This window comes from Chanodichthys erythropterus, chromosome 5 (genome assembly GCF_024489055.1).
Source record: "Chanodichthys erythropterus isolate Z2021 chromosome 5, ASM2448905v1, whole genome shotgun sequence".
Taxonomy (NCBI): Eukaryota; Metazoa; Chordata; class Actinopteri; order Cypriniformes; family Xenocyprididae; genus Chanodichthys; species Chanodichthys erythropterus.
The window spans coordinates 11,488,605-11,508,931 of NC_090225.1; the positions used below are offsets into that span (position 1 = coordinate 11,488,605).

Here is a 20,327-nt window from a genome sequence, read left to right on the forward strand (position 1 = left end):
TGTTAGCTCAGATAAGATTTTAATAATATATTAGTAAATGTTGAAATTGCCATTAACTAAGAAAAAAAAATTGAAGGATTTTTCATTGTTAGTTCATAATACATACCCAAAACCAACCCAGATCTCAGCTGACTGGTTTCTTTTTCTCTCTAACCAAACTCAAGCCAGGACAGATCTCTTTTGCTTTTTGTTTCTTTTGGTTGGCCAAACTCACGGCAGAGCTCAACTTAATGGTGTTTGACACAAGACTGAAAAAAAACAACACCAGAATCAAGCCAGAAGTGCCGAATGTAAGCCAGGTTTGGTCCAGACTGTTACTACTGCTTCCTGTAGTTTACTAATGGGTTGCTGGCTACCTGTAGTTAACTTATGGTTTGCTGGCTACCTGTTGTTAACTAATAGGTGTTTGGCTACCTGTAGTTAACTAATGGGTTACTGGCTACCTGTAGTTAACTAATGGGTTACTGGCTATATGTAGTTAACTAATAGGTGTTTGGCTACCTGTAGTTAAATAATGGGTTGCTGGCTACCTGTAGTTAACTTATGGGTTGCTGGCTACCTGTTGTTAACTAATAGGTGTTTGGCTACCTGTAGTTAACTAATGGGTTACTGGCTACCTGTTGTTAACTAATAGGTGTTTGGCTACCTGTAGTTAACTTATGGGTTACTGGCTACCTGTTGTTAACTAATAGGTGTTTGGCTACCTGTAGTTAACTTATGGGTTACTGGCTACCTGTTGTTAACTAATAGGTGTTTGGCTACCTGTAGTTAACTAATGGGTTGCTGGCTACCTGTAGTTAAATGATGGGTTGCTGGCTACCTGTAGTTAAATTATGGGTTGCTGGCTACCTGTTGTTAACTAATAGGTGTTTGGCTACCTGTAGTTAACTAATGGGTTACTGGCTACCTGTAGTTAAATGATGGGTTGCTGGCTACCTGTAGTTAACTTATGGGTTGCTGGCTACCTGTTGTTAAATGATGGGTTGCTGGCTACCTGTAGTTAACTTATGGGTTGCTGGCTACCTGTTGTTAAATGATGGGTTGCTGGGTACCTGTAGTTAACTTATGGGTTACTGGCTACCTGTTGTTAAATGATGGGTTGCTGGATACCTGTAGTTAACTTATGGGTTACTGGCTACCTGTTGTTAAATGATGGGTTGCTGGATACCTGTAGTTAACTTATGGGTTACTGGCTACCTGTAGTTAAATGATGGGTTGCTGGGTACCTGTAGTTAACTTATGGGTTACTGGCTACCTGTAGTTAAATGATGGGTTGCTGGGTACCTGTAGTTAACTTATGGGTTACTGGCTACCTGTTGTTAAATGATGGGTTGCTGGCTACCTGTAGTTAAATTATGGGTTGCTGGCTACCTGTAGTTAAATTATGGGTTGCTGGCTACCTGTTGTTAACTAATAGGTGTTTGGCTACCTGTAGTTAACTAATGGGTTACTGGTTACCTGTTGTTAACTAATAGGTGTTTGGCTACCTGTAGTTAACTTATGGGTTACTGGCTACCTGTATTTAACTTATGGGTTGCTGGCTACCTGTAGTTAACTAATGGGTTGCTGGCTATCTGTAGTTAAATGATGGGTTGCTGGTGTTAGGTGTTTAGCTACCTGTAGTTAACTAATGGGTGGCTGGCTACCTGTAGTTAGTTAACTAATGGGTGGCTGGATACCTGTAGTTAGTTAAATAATGGGTGGCTGGCTACCTGTAGTTAGTTAACTAATGAGTTGCTGGGTACCTGTAGTTAACTACTGGGTGGCTGGCTACCTGTAGTTAAATAATGGTTGCTGGCTACCTGTAGTTAACTAATTGGTGGCTGGCTATCTGTAGTTAACTAATGGGTTTCTGGCTACCTGTAGTTAACTAATGGGTTTCTGGCTACCTGTAGTTAACTAATGGGTTGCTGGCTACCTGTAGTTAACTCATGGGTAGTTAACTGATGTTAATTGTTCAATGTTCAATAAGAACCTTATTGTAGAGTGTTACTGAATTAAGATTAGCCAATGATTTGTGTTTACATAACTATTGAACTTGTGTAGATATATCATCAATTTAAACAATAAGTTGGTAAAACAGGTAGAATAGCAGCATGATCTGCCTGCACTCAAACATGTTCCTGCCACTGCACTGGCCTGAAGAGCCCATAGAGATACTAATGGAGTGTTGCTAGGATACAGGCTAGACTCCCATCAGTCCCTCCCTTTCTCCCTCTTTCCCCTTTTGTTACAGCCTGTCTCCTTCTCTCTGTCTGTCTGGAGGGAGGGGTGTATGTGTAGTGATGTAATGTACTTGCTAAGCAGCCGTTGGCACAGCAGAGCGGCACTGAGAGCTTACGAGTGGAAAGAGCAGGAGAGCGAGAGATGGATGCAGACAGAGAGAGACGGCTACTGTTTAGCAGAGCCTCAAGGACAGCATTATAATCAGAGAAGTGGTTAGAAAAGGGCTCGATTCTGTTCTTGTTGGAGAAAAAGGATTAAAATCGCTGCAGTGCAAGAGAGGAGAGTCATTTCAGCTGCAGCAGAGACAACCTGCAACACCGTCGCTGTGTGTGTTTGTGTGTGTGTGTGTGTGTGTCTGGCTAGCACTTGCCAACTGCTGTATGAGTGTTTGTGGCTTTGATGTGGGCTTGGCCTGCTCTCATCTCGATCTCCTGCTAATGTGACTCAATCCTTTTTCCTACTCTTTTTCTGCACCTGGTGTGTGTGTGCACCTGTTTGTGTTTTTTTCTCTTCAATCGTCAATATGATGAGACAGGCACCTACGACTCGTAAGGTACAAAAGATTGTTTATTACTTCTGTGGCATGCAAAACGCTCAGTGGTTTATTGCCATACTAGGATGTTATTCTGGAGAAAATTTTCTTTTTGTTTTACTCTGATTGTTGGTATGTTAGTGCATGTTCTTATTCTTAGTGTTGTATTCATTGTTAAAAAGTTCATTTTAATTAATTTGTTTGATTAATACATTTTTGTTTTCTTAATATGCTAAAAATATAGATATATTATTCTGGTCAATGGATCATATTTATAGTTTAAGTGATTTTCATTTATAGAGAAGTTAGCACAATTTTTAACCCACTGAATTAAACGTTTTATTTACAACTTCAAAAAATATTTTTTCATAAGTGTGACTTTTGGGGCAACTTTGTATATACATGTCAGTTTGGGGTCAGTAAGATTTTTTTTTAATAAATTAATACTTTTTTTCAAGGATGCTTTGAATTGATCAAAATTGACAGACGACATTTATAATGTTATAAATTATTTCTATTTCAAATAGAAGTGGTTCTTTTGATCTTTCTGTTCATCAAAGAATCCTTAAAACATATCAAGGTTTCTACAAAAATATTGTGCAGCACAAATGTTTTCGACATTGATAACTAAAGGAAATGTTTCTTCAGCACCAAATGAGCATATTAAAATGATAGGATCATATGACACTGAAGACTGGAGTAATGATGCTGAAAATTCAGCTTTACCATCACAGGAATAAAAAAAATATATATTAAAAATAGAAAACAGGTATTTTAAATTGTAATAATATTTCATAATATTAATGTTTTTATTGTATTTTATTTTCAATCTCATAAATACAGCCTTGGTGAGCATAAGAGACTTATTTCAAAAACATTAAAACATCTTAATGACTCCAAACTTTTGTACGGTAGTATAATCTTATGTACATGGCATATAGATTCAGTATTGAATCTATTCACTATTAAGTGTATGTGCAACAGGTTTGTCTGAGTTGTACTGTAACTATTAGATGATCTGTATAACAATACAAGCATGTGCTGACCGTCTGTGTGTGTATGTGTGCATGCTTATATGTAAACGAGTGTACTTGCTTGACCCAGTTGGTGCCAGGCACTCTGCTTTGTGGGCAGACAGACAGCTTCATAGTGGGTTAGTGTTTGACTCTTTATGTGCTAAAAGAGCATTTTTTATATTAGGGACATGAGACAGACAGCAGATCTTGTCAACATGTGATGAGATAAATGTGTGAAGGTTTATTGAGGCACACTCAGACACTTCTGGAGTTTTTGTTTAATGCATGTGCCTTTTTCTGTTACTAATCTTTATATATGTGTGTTTTCTCCTGTTTTTTTCTTTGATTCTCCTTTCTTCATCTTTCTACTAACCCGTGGTGGTCATATATCTGTGTACATTTGTCCTCTCCTCAGACCACGGCCAGAAGGCCCAAGGTGAGCTCAGTCCTGCAAGTCACATGTTTAATTTGAGACTTTATTGGTATTGTTGAGCGTCAATGATCTCTGCGTCTCTCTTTCAGCAAACACGGGCTGGAGTGGGTGTGAAGGTGGGCTCTGGATCAGCGTCTGCTGGAGAGATGAGCAGCAGTGAACCCAGCACACCTGCCCAAACGCCACTGGCTGCTCCAGTTATACCTTCACCTTTGGGGAAACTGCCCTCTCCTGGAGCTCCTCCCATCCCAGGCCCCAGCAAGGTCATATGCTTTTAGTCACACATACAGACACAAATTATCCTCTGTTTTGGCTACATTATAGTGCTGTCTTTATTTTATTTTTTATACTAGAATGTGTGTTGCCAAGTATTCACTTTTGCATCATTTGCACTGTGAAAATGTCTGTAAAGGTTTTCAGTCGTCAAGGTCACAGATGTTGTGAAAGAACTCACTCAAGGCTACTGACCTGTTTAAATGGATTTTTGTAATTTTAGGTGCATTTTGAACTACTGTCTTGCAGGAAGAGGAGTCACTGCGTGCCCAGGTGAAGGATCTGGAGGAGAAGTTGGAGACGCTGAAGATGAAGAGGATGGAGGACAAGGCGAAGCTGAAGGAACTCGAGAAGCACAAAATTCAGCTGGAGCAGCTGCAGGAGTGGAAGAGTAAGATGCAGGAACAACAAAATGAACTGCAGAAACAACTCAAAGAGGCCAAGAGGGTATCAACTTTATTTTTCCTTGTAAAAGTAATGAGTAATAGTCCAGAATACTGTATATCATGATAAGTGTCATTGTTTGGATAATGAAGCTAACTCATATCCATGTAGGAAGCTAAAGAAGCTCTTGAAGCTAAAGAGCACTACATGGAAGAGATGTCAGATACAGCAGATGCCATTGAGATGGCCACACTGGATAAGGAAATGGCTGAAGAACGGGCCGAATCACTGCAACTAGAGGCTGACGCTCTAAAAGAGAGAGTGGATGAGCTGACCATGGACTTGGAGATACTCAAACATGAGATTGAGGAAAAAGGTACAAATAAATTATCTTATGCACACCAAGGTGCATTTATTTGATTTAAAATACAGTAAAAACAGCAATATTGTGAAATATTATTACAGTTTAAAAGAAGTGTTTATCATCTTGATATATTTTAAAGTGAAATTTATTTCTGTGATCCAAAGCTGAATTTTCAGCCTCATTACTCCAGTCTTCAGTCATGTGATCTTTCAGAAATCATTCTAATATGCTGATTTGCTGCTCAAGAGACAATTTTGAAAACAAAATTGTGCTGTTTCATAATTTTCGGAAACGTGATACTTTTTTTCAGAATTCTTTGATGAATAGAAAGTTCAAAATAACAGTATTTATTTGGAAGATTTGGAAGATTTCTATCTTTTGTAACATTATAAATGTCTTTAGTGTCACTTTTTATCAATTTAATGAGCCCTTGCTGAAATTAAAGTATTGATTTCTCTGAAAATCCAGGTTCAGATGGAGCAGCTTCTAGTTACCATATAAAGCAGTTAGAGGAGCAGAATGCTCGACTGAAAGAGGCTTTGGTGAGGTGAGTCTGTGTTCAGTCTCATTGTTCAATTGATCTGGTTTCATGTGATGGTGCTCTGTGAAGATTATAATATCAATTGCTCTGTGCATTAGGATGCGTGACTTGTCAGCATCAGAGAAACAAGAATATGCAAAGCAACAGAAACAAATGGAGAAGAAAAATTTTGAGCTGGATACACTAAGATGCCAGAAAGAGAAACTACAGGAGGAAATGAAGATGGCTGAGAAAACTATCGATGAGCTCAAAGAGCAAGTGAGTTGTGCCAGTACTAAAACGGAGAGATGTAGTGACAGCTTATTATATTTCTGTGACTTCTTCAAACTCTTGCAACTTTGGGCACTTAACATAAAAATCTATAACATTTATTATTAGTTTAATAAGAGTTAAAGTAACAGTTAAACTTTAGATCAAAAAAAGTACTATGGTGAAATCATGGTACAGTGATGGTAACACATGGTAATATCATTGAACTTTGATATGTACCATAGTGCTAAATCAATATCATATCCATGTACCATCTCCAAAAATGCATGGCAATGCCATAAGGTACTCCAAGGTACTTCAAATACTATGGTACATGTCCAAAATTATGCTAATTTACATAATAACTCATATTGTTTTGGCATGTCCAAAAATCAACTTTGCTTTATGTACCATTGTACTGAATGAATATTGTATTATGATACCATATCCAATAAAATATTGTAATATCATATGGTATTTCAAGCTATTTCAAAGAATGCTATGGTACAAGTCCAAAAACATGTTTTTTTCTGTTGCATATTCAAAGGAAAATACATTAAAATGTAATTATTATTATTTAATTAAATTGAATTTATTATTAATATATTTATATTTAATATAAAAACTATATACAGTGGTGGTCAGAATTATTGGCACCCTTGGTAAATATGATCAAAGATGACTATATATAAAATAAAATAAATCTGCATTGTTTATCCTTTTGATCAAAAATGTAACCTTTCATTTAAGGAAAAGAATTGAAAGTGGGGGGAAATCACATTATGAAGTAAATGTTTTTCTCCAAAACACATTGGCCAAATTATTGGTACCCCTAGATTTTTTTTGTAAAATATCTCTGAAATATATTCCCATTCATATTTACATTTTTTTTTTAGCACACCAGGGTGATCATGAACATGAAATTGTCCGGCCATGACTTCCTGTTCCACAGGAGAATAAAAATGAGGAAACATAAAGGCCAAATTCCCTTAATCATTCATCACAATGAGTAAAACCACAAAATATAGTTCTGATGTGCAGAAAAAGATTGTTGAGAAAATAGCTAAAGCATTGAAAATCCCCATTTCCACCATCAGGGCAATAATTAAGAAGTTCCAATCAACTAAAGATGTTACAAATCTGCCTGGAAGAGGACCTGTGTGTGTTTGAGTGGCCAAAGACTCTTCAAGAATCACAGCTGGAGAATTGCAGAGATTAGTTGAGTCTTGAGTCTCAGAAAGCCTAAAAAAATTACCTACAGCACCTACATCCCCATATGTTTTTAGGGAGGGTTTCAAGAAAAATTCTCTGCTCTCATCCAAAAACAATTTCCAGCATATTCAATTGTCAGACAAGACTGGAACTTCAAACGGGATGAGCTTCTATGGTCAGATGAAACTAAAAAAAGAGCTTTTTGGCAGAAAACCCACCAGATGGGTTTGGTGCACACATGGATAAAAAGTACCCCGTGTCCACGGTTAAATATACTGCTGGATCTTTAATGTTGTGGGCCTATTTTTCTGCTGGAGGTCCTGGACATCTTGTTCAGATACATGGCATCATGGATTCTATCAAATACCAACAGATAAAAAATCAAAACCTGACCACTTCAGCTAGAAATCCAATAATGGGCTGTGGTTGGATCTTCCATCAGGACAGTGATCCAAAACAAACATCAAAACCAACACAATATCCCAGTTCACTGACTTAAACCCTAAAGAAAACGAGTGGAGTGAACTGAACAGAATAAGCACCATCATGGAGCTGGGAATCTGAAGGATCTGGAGAGATTCTGCATGAAGGAATGGTCTCTGATCTCTTGTCGGGTGTTCTCCAAACTCATCAGGCATTATACCAATAATTGTGGCCAACGTGTTTTGGAGAAAAACATTTATTTCATAATGTGATTTTTCCCCCCACTTTCAATTCTTTTCCTTCAATGAAAGGTTAGATTTTTGCTAATTTTGTGAATTAAAGATCAAAAGGATAAACAATGCAGATTTATTTTTATAGTCAACTTTGATCATATTTACCAAGGGTACCAATAATTCTGAGTACCACTGTAAAGTTATTGTCAGTGTAATTCCATGGTATTTTTTGGTGCTTTTCCTTAATGTGGGTATATGGTAATGATCACTATAATATGTCAGGTGGATGCTGCTCTCGGGGCAGAGGAGATGGTGGAGATGTTGACGGAGCGTAATTTGGACCTGGAGGAGAAAGTACGGGAGCTCAAAGAAACTGTCACAGATCTGGTGAGTGATCAAAGAGAGTGTGATGTCCAGTATATTGAGGTTGTGATGTGTATGTGGATCAGTTGTGTTTGTGTGGATGTGTATGTTGAGCAATATTTGTGTGCATGTGCTGATGTAGGAAGCCATCAATGAGATGAATGACGAGCTGCAGGAGAATGCTAGAGAGACAGAGCTGGAGTTGAGAGAGCAGTTGGATCTGGGTGCTGCCGGTGTCAGGGAGGCAGAGAAGCGGGTGGAAGCGGCACAAGAAACAGTGGCAGACTACCAGCAGACCATCCAGAAATACAGAGAGCTCACTGCACACTTGCAGGTTCTGCTGTACTTCACAACATAAACCACAACACATTAATGCTGCTTTAAATGCCCACTTTACAAACCACAGTGTATGTGAAATGTACATCACATAATTTCTGTGTGTGTGTGTGTGGAACAGGAGGTGAACAGGGAGCTGATGAGCCAACAGGAAGCCAACGCTGAGCTGCAGCAACAGCCTGCGGAGATCTTTGATTTTAAGATTAAATTCGCTGAAACCAAAGCCTATGCCAAGGTGAATTCAATGAACACATAAACAATGTTTCTTACACTGCTGTTCAGAATCCATTTCACAAATTAATTCATGCAGTTTCTTTTTAATGAATCAGTCAAAATGATTGGTGAATCAGAGTTGCACACAGAAGTCATTGGTTTGAATTATGAAATTAATTCTCAGATGATTAATTTCTCACTGAACTGCGGATTGTGTAAAACTCAAAATGAGTCAGGAACCATTACAGCGTTCTTCTGAAAGAAATGTAAAAAAGTTTTTTGTAAGGTTAAAGGGATAGATTACCCTAAAATTGAGATTAAAAAATTAAGTTAGAAATATAACGCTTAGAAATCCCCAAAAAAGTATCCATGTACTTTCTTCATTGAGTTATATCTCTGGACCAGACCTCTGTTTGTCTGATGACAATTGACAGACATGAACGCAATCACTTCTTGTTATGATGAACACAAGAATATATTCACCTCAGAGAAGAAGGTACATGAATTGTATTTTGTGTCACGTTTTTGTTCATCTTGATTTCTCACAACTTGTGTGCTTTTTCTGGGCGAAACAGAGTGAACTGCGGCACTAAAAGTCACACAATGATTTTTTTAAGGATCATGAGACACTGAAGACTGGAGTAGTGATGCTGAAAATTCAGCTTTACCATCACAGGAATAAATTACATTTTAAAATATATTTAAATAGAAAACCAGTTGTTACATTTAAAATAACATAATAATATTTGGTTACACTTTATTTTACAGTGCCGTAGTTACTTTGTAATTACTCAAATAGGTACTGAGTACTATTAATTAACTACATGTACTTACTATAGAGTTACAGTTAGGGTTAGGGTTTGGTTTAGGGTTAGTTACTTGTAATTATTCATAATTTACTGTTATTACTATATTAAAGGTGCCATTGAATGTTTTTTTACAAGATGTAATATAAGTCTAAGGTGTCCCCTGAATGTGTCTGTGAAGTTTCAGCTCAAAATACCCCGTAGATTTTTTTAAATTAATTTTTTTAACTGCCTATTTTGAGGCATAATTAGAAATGCGCCGATTCAGGCTGCGGCCCCTTTAATTGCTCCCGCTCTCCGCCCCCTCCCGAGCTCTCGACTCTATCGTTGCATAAACAAAGCTCACACAGCTAATATAACCCTCAAAATGGATCTTTACAAAGTGTTCGTCATGCAGCATGTCTAATCACGTAAGTATGGTATTTATTTTGATGTTTACATTTGATTCTGAATGAATTTGAGGCTGTGCTCCGTGGCTAACGGCTAATGCTACACTGTTGGAGAGATTTATAAAGAATGAAGTTGTGTTTATGAATTATACAGACTGCAAGTGTTTATTAATGAAAATAACGACTCTCTTGTCTCCGTGAATACAGTAAGAAACGATGCTAACTTTAACCACATTTAACAGTACATTAGCAACATGCTAATGAAACATTTAGAAAGACAATTTACGAATATCACTAAAAATATCATGATATCATGGATCATGTCAGTTATTATTGCTCCATCTGCCATTTTTCGCTGTTGTTCTTGCTTGCTTACCTAGTCTGATGATTCAGCTGTGCAGATCCAGACGTTAATACTGGCTACACTTGTGTAATGCCTCGATCATGGGCTGGCATATGCAAATATTGGGCGCGCACACCCCGACTGTTGCGTAACAGTCGGTGTTATGCTGAGATTTGCCTGTTCTTCGGAGGTCTTTTTAAAAAATTAGATTTATATAAGAAGGAGGAAACAATGGAGTTTGAGACTCACTGTATGTCATTTCCATATACTGAACTCTTGTTATTCAACTATACCGGGGTAAATTCAATTTTCAATTCGATGGCACCTTTAAGTACGTGTAGTAACATGTAACTACGGCACTATAAAATAAAGTGTAACCTAATATTTCACAATATTACTGTAAAAAAAAATGCAGCCTTGGTGTTTATAAGAGGCTTCTTTCAAAAACATAACCTCAAAATTTTGAAAGGTAGTCTATATATATTTTACAAGTATTGTCCATTGATTATTGTGTTGTTAGTGGATGTCTGCCACCTGCTGGTATAAAAAAGAATCTGTAGGAAACAGATGTATGTGTCTCTCATATAAAATTGTATGTCTGTTTGTAACTCTAGGCCATAGAAATGGAGCTGCGTAAAATGGAGGTCGTTCAGGCTAACAGACAGGTGTCACTGTTGATTTCCTTCATGCCTGACTCCTTCCTGAAACACGGAGGAGACCATGACTGCATCCTGGCTCTACTGCTCATCCCACGACTCATCTGCAAGGTGAATGTTCAGAACTATGGTTCAGAATATATGTGTGTGTTTACATTCGGGAGTGTACCCAGCATTTGCAATGACTAAGGTATGCCAATAGCTTTAATTATTTTCATTACATGTTATTGCATTGCTGTTTGCGGTTAGTAGAGGGGAGTAAGGGGTCAATGTTTTGGCTGGTTAGCTTAGCCCTGCTGGTAGATGTCATAACTACACCATTCTGCTGTCAAAACATACATATAATTTTCACAGTTTTTTGTTAATTAGTCACATTTATGGCTCAGGTGATTGGCCTTTTTAGTCTTTTTCGATGCCTTGAACTCCCAAAAATGATCACCTTTGTGTGAGGACCAAATCCTAAAATTTTAAAGACATATATGTAGTTTTTTGCATAAAGTCCCAATTTATTCTGTGAAAAATTAATATTATAAATGTCTAAAATATTAGATGGAATTATTCTTTAAAGTTACTTTACTTTTTTGAACTCATACGATTCTAGTACTGTATTCATTTATTTAATGATTGTTTTAAAATATTTATTTTATATTTATTTTTATGTATGCATTTATTTACTCATTTACATTTTAATTATTTTTATTATTTTGTTTTAATCATTTTTTGTATGTATTTATTTTAATATTATTGTTTTAATTTATTTAATTATTTACTATTTTATTTGTTTGATTATTTCGAAAATATTAAATATATGTCTAAAAAATTATTTGGAAAATATTTAGTTAAGATGTCTTAACTGTATGTGTTTATTTACTTTTTTAACTTATTTATTTTAATTAATTTATTTATTTAATCATTAACTTATTTGTTTTAAGCTATTTTTACTCATATTAAGCTATTAGTATTATTTTATTTGCTTGTATTTAATTTTTTTTTTTTTTTATTATTAATTTTTTTTTTTTTTTTTTTTTTATTTTGTTAAATTTTTTACACATTTTCTAAACATATCCACAGACCCAGTTCAGTCCCACAGTTCCAGTCCAAGATTCCTTGTTGCAAGTTTTGGTTGAATGTGTTTGTGTGTGTATATGTTGTAGGCAGAGCTGATCAGTAAGCAGGCCCAGGAGAAGTTTGAATTGACTGAGACTTGCTCTCAGAGGGCTGGGATGAGAGGAGCCGCCGGCGAACGGCTGAGCTTTGCTGCAGGACTCATCTATTCTCTCACTCTGCTACAGGCTGCACTGCACAAATATGAACAGTAGGTTTACCTGAACTTGCACTTTCTGAAGCTTTACCATCCTCAAGAGTATTAAAGAACTCATGAAATAAGTCAAAAAATGCCTTTATTTTTGCTGTTGAAGCAACCTCAAAAGGCATACTGTTTTTTAAGATGTCTCCCTCTTTATCTGTCTCTTGCAGTGCTCTGAGTCAGTGCAGTGTGGACGTGTACAAGCGTGTGGGTTCTCTGTACTCTGAAATGAGCGTCCATGAGCGTTCCCTGGATTTCCTCATAGACCTCTTGTACAAAGACCTGCTGGATGAAACTGTCAATGTGGAACCTCTAACCAAAGCTATTAAATACTATCAGGTATCATAGCATAATGCCATTTGTAACACTTAGTTTATATTATATTATATTATATTATATTATATTATATTATATTATATTATATTATATTATATTATATTATATTATATTATATTATATTATATTATATTATATTATATTAAAATAACAGACAGTGATGCTGTCATTGCTAATATTTGCATACGACATTGCATTTGATGTCTTTTTTTGTGTTATTTGTACATGATTGGTCTATTTAAACCCACAATATTTACACTGCAAAGAAGAAGCTGAGTTATGTGTTGATTCTCATTCTTAACTGACAGAAAACAAGATGTACACTGCAGCTCCAGTCCCACATTTACAAACCAAAACCTGAACTTACCTAAGACACTAATATTGTTCACCTTTCAAACTCTGGTATTTTCTTCAGAAAGTGCAAGTCTAGTTATTTATTGACATGCATTTCTCTTTTTTGCAGCACCTTTACAGTATCCATCTGGCCGAACAGCCTGAGGACTGTACCATGCAGTTAGCGGACCACATCAAAGTAAAAAAAAAATCAGATAGAGACACACTGCGGGCCTGTTACACACATCTATAACACATAATTCATGTGTGTCTGCAGTTTACCCAGAGTGCTCTGGACTGTATGGCTGTGGAAGTGGGGCGTCTAAGGGCCTTCATACAAACGGGACAGGACGAGGAAGGGTTTTGTGTGCTGCTGAAGGATCTGGACACTTCCTGTAGTGACATACGACAGTTCTGCAAGAAGATCCGCCGTCGTATGCCAGGCACAGATGCACCAGGCATCCCAGCTGCCCTCAGCTTCGGACCACAGGTGATGGGCACCCAGATCTTATTCATATACTCTGTATGTTAAATTCTATACATATCTTCAATATCTAAGCCTTCCGTTGATGGGGTTTATGTGTGTGTAGGTGTGTGAGACCCTGGCAGAGAGCAGAAGGCAGCTGGCCTGGGTGAATGCTGTGCTCCAGGAAGTGGCAGCAGCAGCCGCTCAGCTCATCGCCCCTCTCAGTGAACATGAGGGACTTCCAGCCGTCAAACTGGAAGACATGGCCTTTAAAGCAGCTGAACAGGTATGTTTGGGTGAACCCTGTAATAACATGTATGGGTCACCACAAAATCGAAATTAAAAATAACACACTACTGGGGTCAGTAAGATTGTTTAAGAAGTCTCTTATGCTCACCAAGGCTGCGTTTATTTGGCCAAAAATACAGCAATGTTGGGAAATATTATATTTGAAAATGTAATTTATTCCTGTGATCAAACCTAAATTTTCAGCATCATCTTCAATGTCACATGATCTTTCAGAAATCATTCTATTATGCTGATTTGCTGCTCAAGAAACATTATTTTGATCAATGTTGAAAATAGTTGTGCTGCTTAATATTTTTGAAGAAACGGTGATACTTTTTTTTTCCAGGATTCTTTGAAAGAGATTTATTTGAAAAATAAATCTTTCATAACATTATAAATGTCTTTCCAGTCATATTTGATCAGTTTAATGCATCCTTACTGAATAAAATATGATTTTTAACTGCAACCGCTGCCATCTGTCAGTCAAATAATAGCAGTAGATGGGAACTTCAACTATAACAGTAAATAAAACTTGCTTAGACAAATCAAAATTAAAACCTGCGGCTCGTGACGACACGACACGTCATAAGACACGAAACGATCGGTTTGTGCGAGAAACCGAACATTATTTATATAATTTTTACCTCTAATACACCACTATGTCCAACTTCGTTCAGCTTCCTGTTAGTTAGGTCAAAAAACGCGTTCTGATGACGGAAGTGATGTCTCGCCCATATACTTCAATGAGCGCGAGACATCACTTCCGTTGTCAGAGCGCGATCCGACCTCACTAGCCGGAAGCTGAACGAAGTTGGACATAGTGGTGTATTAGAGGTAAAAAATTATATAAATACTGTTCGGTTTCTCACACAAACCGATCGTTTCGTGTCTTAGGACATCAATGTGTCGTCATGAGCCGCAGGGTTTCATTTGGATTTGTTTTTTCGACTCTTATTGTTCAAGTTCCCAATCACTGCTATTATTTGACTGACAGACGGCAGCGGTTGCAGTTAAAAATCATAATTTGCGTTCGACTGAAGAAAAAAAGTCATGTGTCATGTTTGGGTGAACTATCCCTTTAAAGCACTAAATATAATATAATATAATATAATATAATATAATATAATATAATATAATATAATATAATATAATATAATATAATATAATATAATATAATATAATATAATAAATATAATATAATATAATATAATATAATTAGTGCTATCGATTAATCGCAATCTAACATAAAAGTTTATAAATAAACACACACAAATATAATATATATATATATATATATATATATATATTTATTTATTTATTTATGTATTTACAAACGATTATGTTAGATGCGATTAATCACGATTCAGCGATTTTTAAAGCACTAAATATAATATAATATAATTAGTGCTGTCAAATCGATTAATCGCAATCTAACATAAAAGTTTGTAAATGCACACAAATATATATATTTATTTATAAACTTTTATGTTAGATGCGATTAATCACAATTAAGTGATTTTAAAGCACTAAATATAATATAATATAATATAATATAATATAATATAATATAATATAATATAATATAATATAATATAATATAATATAATATAATATAATATAATATAATTATTGCTGTCAAATCAATTAATCACAATCTACATAAAAGTTCATAAATAAACATAAAAGTTTGTAAATACACACAAATATATATATTTATTTACAAACGTTTATGTTTGATGCGATTAATCATGATTAAGTGATTTTAAAGCACTAAATATAATATAATATCTAATATAATTAGTGCTGTCAAATCAATTAATCACAATCTACATTAAAGTTTATAAATAAACATAAAAGTTTGTAAATACACACAAATATATATATATATTTATTTAAAAACTTTTATGTTAGATGCGATTAATCACAATTAAGTGATTTTTAAAGCACTAAATATAATATAATATAATATAATAATTAGTGCTGTCAAATCGGTTAATCGCAATCTAACATAAAAGTTTGTAAATACACACACAAATATATATATTTATTTACAAACTTTTATGTTAGATGCGATTAATCACAATTAAGTGATTTTAAAGCACTAAATATAATATAATATAATATAATATAATATAATATAATATAATATAATATAATATAATATAATATAATATAATATAATATAATTAGTGCTGTCAAATCGATTAATCACAATCTAACATAAAAGTTTGTAAATGAACACACACACAAATATATATATTTATTTATAAACTTTTATGTTAGATGCGATTAATCACAATTAAGTGATTTTCAAAGCACTAAATATAATATAATATAATATAATATAATTAGAGCTGTCAAATCGATTAATCGCAATCTAACATAAAAGCTTATAAATAAATGCACACACACAGATATATATATTTATTTACAAACTTTTATGTTAGATGCGATTAATCATGATTAAGCGATTTTTAAAGCACTAAATATAATATAATATAATATAATATAATATAATATATAAATGACAATGTGAGGATGTAATTTAATCTCTTTGGATCTTTTTTTCAGATCTATGGGTCACAGGGCATAAACCCTCAAGAGTGTCTGCGGCAGTCATGCAGTGTTGTCATAGCAACCATGAACAAGATGGCTACCGCTATGCAGGAGGGAGAATATGACTCTGACAGACCACAGAATGGGGTAAGTTTGTCTCTCTCAGTTTGTCCATCTGCCTGTATAACACTGGATATGAATGTTTGTTATGTATCTATTGTATAGATATCTCCTGCTGAAGTCCGAGCAGCGGCACTAAGGGCAGAAATCACTGATGCTGAAGGACTCGGTCTCAAACTTGAGGACAGAGAAACAGTAATCAAAGAGCTGAAGAAATCCCTTAAAATAAAGGTAGAAACACTCTTACTCAGACATACTTGGAGGCACAAGATAACAAAATCTTCAAATTATGTGAAAATGGTCCTGTTCATATAGGGAGAGGAACTGAGTGAGGCCAATGTGCGTCTCAGTTTGCTGGAGAAAAAGCTGGACAGTGCATCTAAAGATGCAGATGAGCGAGTGGAGAAGATTCAGACGATCCTAGATGAGACGCATTCAATCCTGAAAAAGAAAGAAAAGTATGTGATGATGGGGGTTCTTGCACATATTTATCCAGCAGCTTGTCTCCCTAACTCCTAATGTGGTTCTTAATGCCCTAGGATAGTGATGGGGATAATACTGTAAAAAAGACATTTAATATGTGGATTATAATCCATAGGGAGTTTGAGGAGACTATGGATGCTCTCCAGGCTGACATAGACCAACTAGAGGCAGAGAAAGCAGAGCTTAAGCAGAGAATCAACAGCCAATCAAAGATGACCATTGAGGGATTGAGAGGAAGTCAAGCCTCTGGCATAGCCTCCATTGTGACTTGTGGCATCACTGCTGGTAAGAGACCGCTAATCAGTTTAACTTAAACAATTAGTTAAAATGTCTTTCTTAAGTTTCATTTTAACCGGTCTAATGTGTCTTTCATTGTTTGTATTCCTTATAGAAGAACAAAAAGGTAAATTTGTTTGTCAGTGTGGCATTTAAATATCTCCAGTTTCTTACTCATGGTCTTTCTGTGTGCTGCATGTGTGCATGCAAGTTATTCTTGTGTATGTTACTAGATGCAATAATATTTAGTTTGTGCTTTACAAATATTTGATCATGCTTCCCTTTCACAAGTTGCATGTGCTTTATGGTAGGCTTGTTTAATGCACAGCTCTTGACTCTGATTGGTCAGTTGTGACATTCTGCTCAAATCATTTTAAAACTGCTGAACAATTCACAACAATTTAGTTTCCTTTCTTATAGCATTCTGCATGGTATTTCATGTCTCCCATAAACTTTGTGGTCTCTGTCTTCTCATCTAATATATTTAGTCAGTTAAATATAACGTTTTAGGTTTATTTTTGTGATAATGTGCATTATCACTTATATATATATGCTTTGTAAACCAATCTAATATTTGAAATCACAGTTATTGTAGCTGTTTTATTATTATCTTAATTTGGTGGCCTATTAAGAAAATCCTGAATGGATTTAATAGAATCCACCTGGAAGATGCTTCCTTTGAGATGTTTTGTTTTAATATAATAGTTTAATAAACACTGGTAAGAAACTGTAATATTGTGAAATATAATTACAATTTAAAATAACTATTTTCTGTTTGAACATATTTTAAAATGTCATTTATTCCTTTGATGGCAAAGCTGAATTTTCAGCATCATTACTCACATTAGTCACATGATCCTTCAGAAATCATTCTAATATGCTGATTTGCTGCTCAAGAAAGCTGAATTTCTTATTATCAGTGTTGAAAACAGTTGTGCTGCTTCATATTTTTGTGTGATACATTTTTTTTCAGGATGCTTTGATTAATAGAACGTTCAAAGGAACAACATTTATTTGAAATAGAATATTTTGTAACATTATAAATTTCTTTACTGGCACTTTTAAATTTTCACAAAGTCCTTGCATTAATTTCTTTAATCTCTATATATTTTTAAATATTTTAGAGAAATATATCAGTTGTCTCTGTCTTTGTTAACATGTAATTTAATAGGAGTGTGTGCAGCTGCTGGAGTGCAAGTGATAGATTCCCCACTGCTGACTCAGCAGATCGAAGCTCAGCGACTCAGCATAAAGCACTTGAAGAACGAGAACAACAGACTGAAGGTCTCTCCCACTTCCTCACAAGCACATTTCCCCAATGCAGGCACAGAGGAAATACAGTACTCTCACTTTTGTTTTCGTGTGTCTGAAATGCAGGCAGAAAAGATGCGTGTTCAGCTGGCGTCTCTCCCTCCTCTGAACGTGACAAAGCTGGGCTGGCGAGAGGGCTGCAGGCCGGAGGTGTTGTCTAGCGCCCTCTACCGCAAAACAGACCAACTACTGGACACTCTGCTCCAGATGAGTGCCAATGTGAAAGTGGTGGACATCACAGGGAAATCTCCAGGTTTGTCATAATTAGACTTGACAACACAGATTTCTGTTGTTTTTACATGAATTATGTGTTATTTGTGTTTGATTAACAGTGAGTCCCAGTGCGCAGCTCCTAGAGCAAACTGCAAGACTGCAGTCGCTCAGCGACACCCTCGATAGGCTTAAGGTAAAATCAAAATGCTTAAAAACCATAGACATCATTAAAATGTCTCCTCTATTTACTTAAGCAGCATATTTCTTTGAAGGATGAGGTTGCTGAACATGTAGTGACTCATAGGCCTGGAGCTCAAGTCTCGTCTGATTTTGCCACTTTTCCCTGCACTTCCTTTGTGAAGGTAAGAGATGCACAGAATGACATTGATCCACATCGTTTGGGTCTGTATAAATCGCTCATTCGTTTTCTTTGTGCTCTCAGGCAAAGGAGGAGAAGAAAGGAGATGCTGTTTTAGTCGGCCGTGTGATGATGCCTTGCGCTCGAGGGCAGGAACAGGTGCATCGTCTGGTGCTTTCACAGACACAGTTACAGAGAGTTCATCACCTTCTCCAGACTTAAAATGACCCATCGCCTCTTTACAAACAACGAAACTTACTCAAAGTCAATCTTCAAAACCCCAGAATTGAAAAAACAGACATCCCAGCTAACAGGGAACAATCTCAGAACTTTGGTTAATGTTTTTTCTGAAACGTTATAGTCAAATGTTTGTCTAACGTTCTGGCAAAGTTATGAACAAACATTCTTCCAGTAACATTAATATCATTCAAAGTTATCTGGTCTTTAATAATGTTGTCAAAATGTTAGCGCATTATGTTTGCAAAATTGTAAAGTGGAATGTTTCCTTAACGTTCAGGACATTTTGAACGTTCAGGGAACAATCAGAAATAACGCTTTCATAACTTAATGGGAACGTTAGCAAAATGTTCTTAGAATATATTTTTGTTAGCTGGGATTATGGAGAATGTATTGTGTAAACAACTATTATCCATATTTATGTTCACAAACCAGTGCTTCATTAGGTCTACGTACACACTGCAGCTAAATTCGGTTGTCAGTTCACGTTTTAGCGCTTAATCTCGTTCTGTACACACACAGTTCTGTAAAATACGGGAGTGACAACCGCATTCTACAACCGTATTAACTCCCGAAAAATACAGGTATTTCATGTCTGCTCACTTTAATAACTCCATAAATCCGTTTGCTTTATGAGACTAGCTTAAACAACAAGCTTATAATGAGTTACCATGGCAACACAGAATGAGTGCCGCGCGTTGTGTGAAACTGGCTATACAAGCATAAACAAAACACGAAGCCTCCGTCGACTGTGTTAGCGTGTTTAGTTAAATTGCTGAAAATAACGAGTGTTTTGTCACTTTAATATTACTTTGGTCACGATAACGGATACCAAACACGAGAGACGCCAGAACGTCACTATGGTTTCCATGCTGTCAATCATCGCATTTTCGAGAGTGAGTCGTGTTCCGTACACACATGTAACGATAATTTAGGGGATTCACTCCCTCATTTAAATGCGGTTGTCACTCCTGAAACTTAGTGTGTACGTGGCCAATATCTACCACAACAAAATTTGTGAAAATGATACAAAAAGGTTACAGATTTGAAAC

At 35.8% G+C, this 20,327-nt stretch overlaps 1 protein-coding gene across 3 annotated transcripts in view; it reads left to right on the forward strand.

The window, feature by feature from the left end:
* The window catches only part of dctn1b (dynactin 1b), a 28,507-nt gene extending 8,725 nt beyond the window's left edge, over positions 1 to 19,782 (forward strand). Inside the window, exons 6-31 of one of the 3 annotated variants that reach the window (XM_067386060.1) lie at positions 2,762 to 2,779; positions 4,190 to 4,219; positions 4,297 to 4,470; positions 4,730 to 4,927; positions 5,036 to 5,240; positions 5,697 to 5,775; positions 5,868 to 6,027; positions 8,169 to 8,273; positions 8,392 to 8,583; positions 8,707 to 8,820; positions 10,951 to 11,103; positions 12,147 to 12,307; positions 12,469 to 12,637; positions 13,098 to 13,166; positions 13,245 to 13,457; positions 13,558 to 13,719; positions 16,293 to 16,424; positions 16,503 to 16,628; positions 16,713 to 16,855; positions 16,996 to 17,165; positions 17,272 to 17,301; positions 18,331 to 18,440; positions 18,534 to 18,720; positions 18,800 to 18,873; positions 18,953 to 19,042; positions 19,123 to 19,782. In XM_067386060.1, coding sequence (XP_067242161.1) covers positions 2,762 to 2,779; positions 4,190 to 4,219; positions 4,297 to 4,470; positions 4,730 to 4,927; positions 5,036 to 5,240; positions 5,697 to 5,775; positions 5,868 to 6,027; positions 8,169 to 8,273; positions 8,392 to 8,583; positions 8,707 to 8,820; positions 10,951 to 11,103; positions 12,147 to 12,307; positions 12,469 to 12,637; positions 13,098 to 13,166; positions 13,245 to 13,457; positions 13,558 to 13,719; positions 16,293 to 16,424; positions 16,503 to 16,628; positions 16,713 to 16,855; positions 16,996 to 17,165; positions 17,272 to 17,301; positions 18,331 to 18,440; positions 18,534 to 18,720; positions 18,800 to 18,873; positions 18,953 to 19,042; positions 19,123 to 19,260 — 3,402 coding nt within the window. In that variant the 3' untranslated portion in view covers positions 19,261 to 19,782. Of the gene's footprint in view, positions 1 to 2,761; positions 2,780 to 4,189; positions 4,220 to 4,296; positions 4,471 to 4,729; positions 4,928 to 5,035; positions 5,241 to 5,696; positions 5,776 to 5,867; positions 6,028 to 8,168; positions 8,274 to 8,391; positions 8,584 to 8,706; positions 8,821 to 10,950; positions 11,104 to 12,146; positions 12,308 to 12,468; positions 12,638 to 13,097; positions 13,167 to 13,244; positions 13,458 to 13,557; positions 13,720 to 16,292; positions 16,425 to 16,502; positions 16,629 to 16,712; positions 16,856 to 16,995; positions 17,184 to 17,271; positions 17,302 to 18,327; positions 18,441 to 18,533; positions 18,721 to 18,799; positions 18,874 to 18,952; positions 19,043 to 19,122 lie in introns of all 3 variants that reach the window. The other 2 variants (XM_067386061.1, XM_067386059.1) reach the window with 2 other exon arrangements.
* Positions 19,783 to 20,327: the final 545 nt, after the last annotated feature.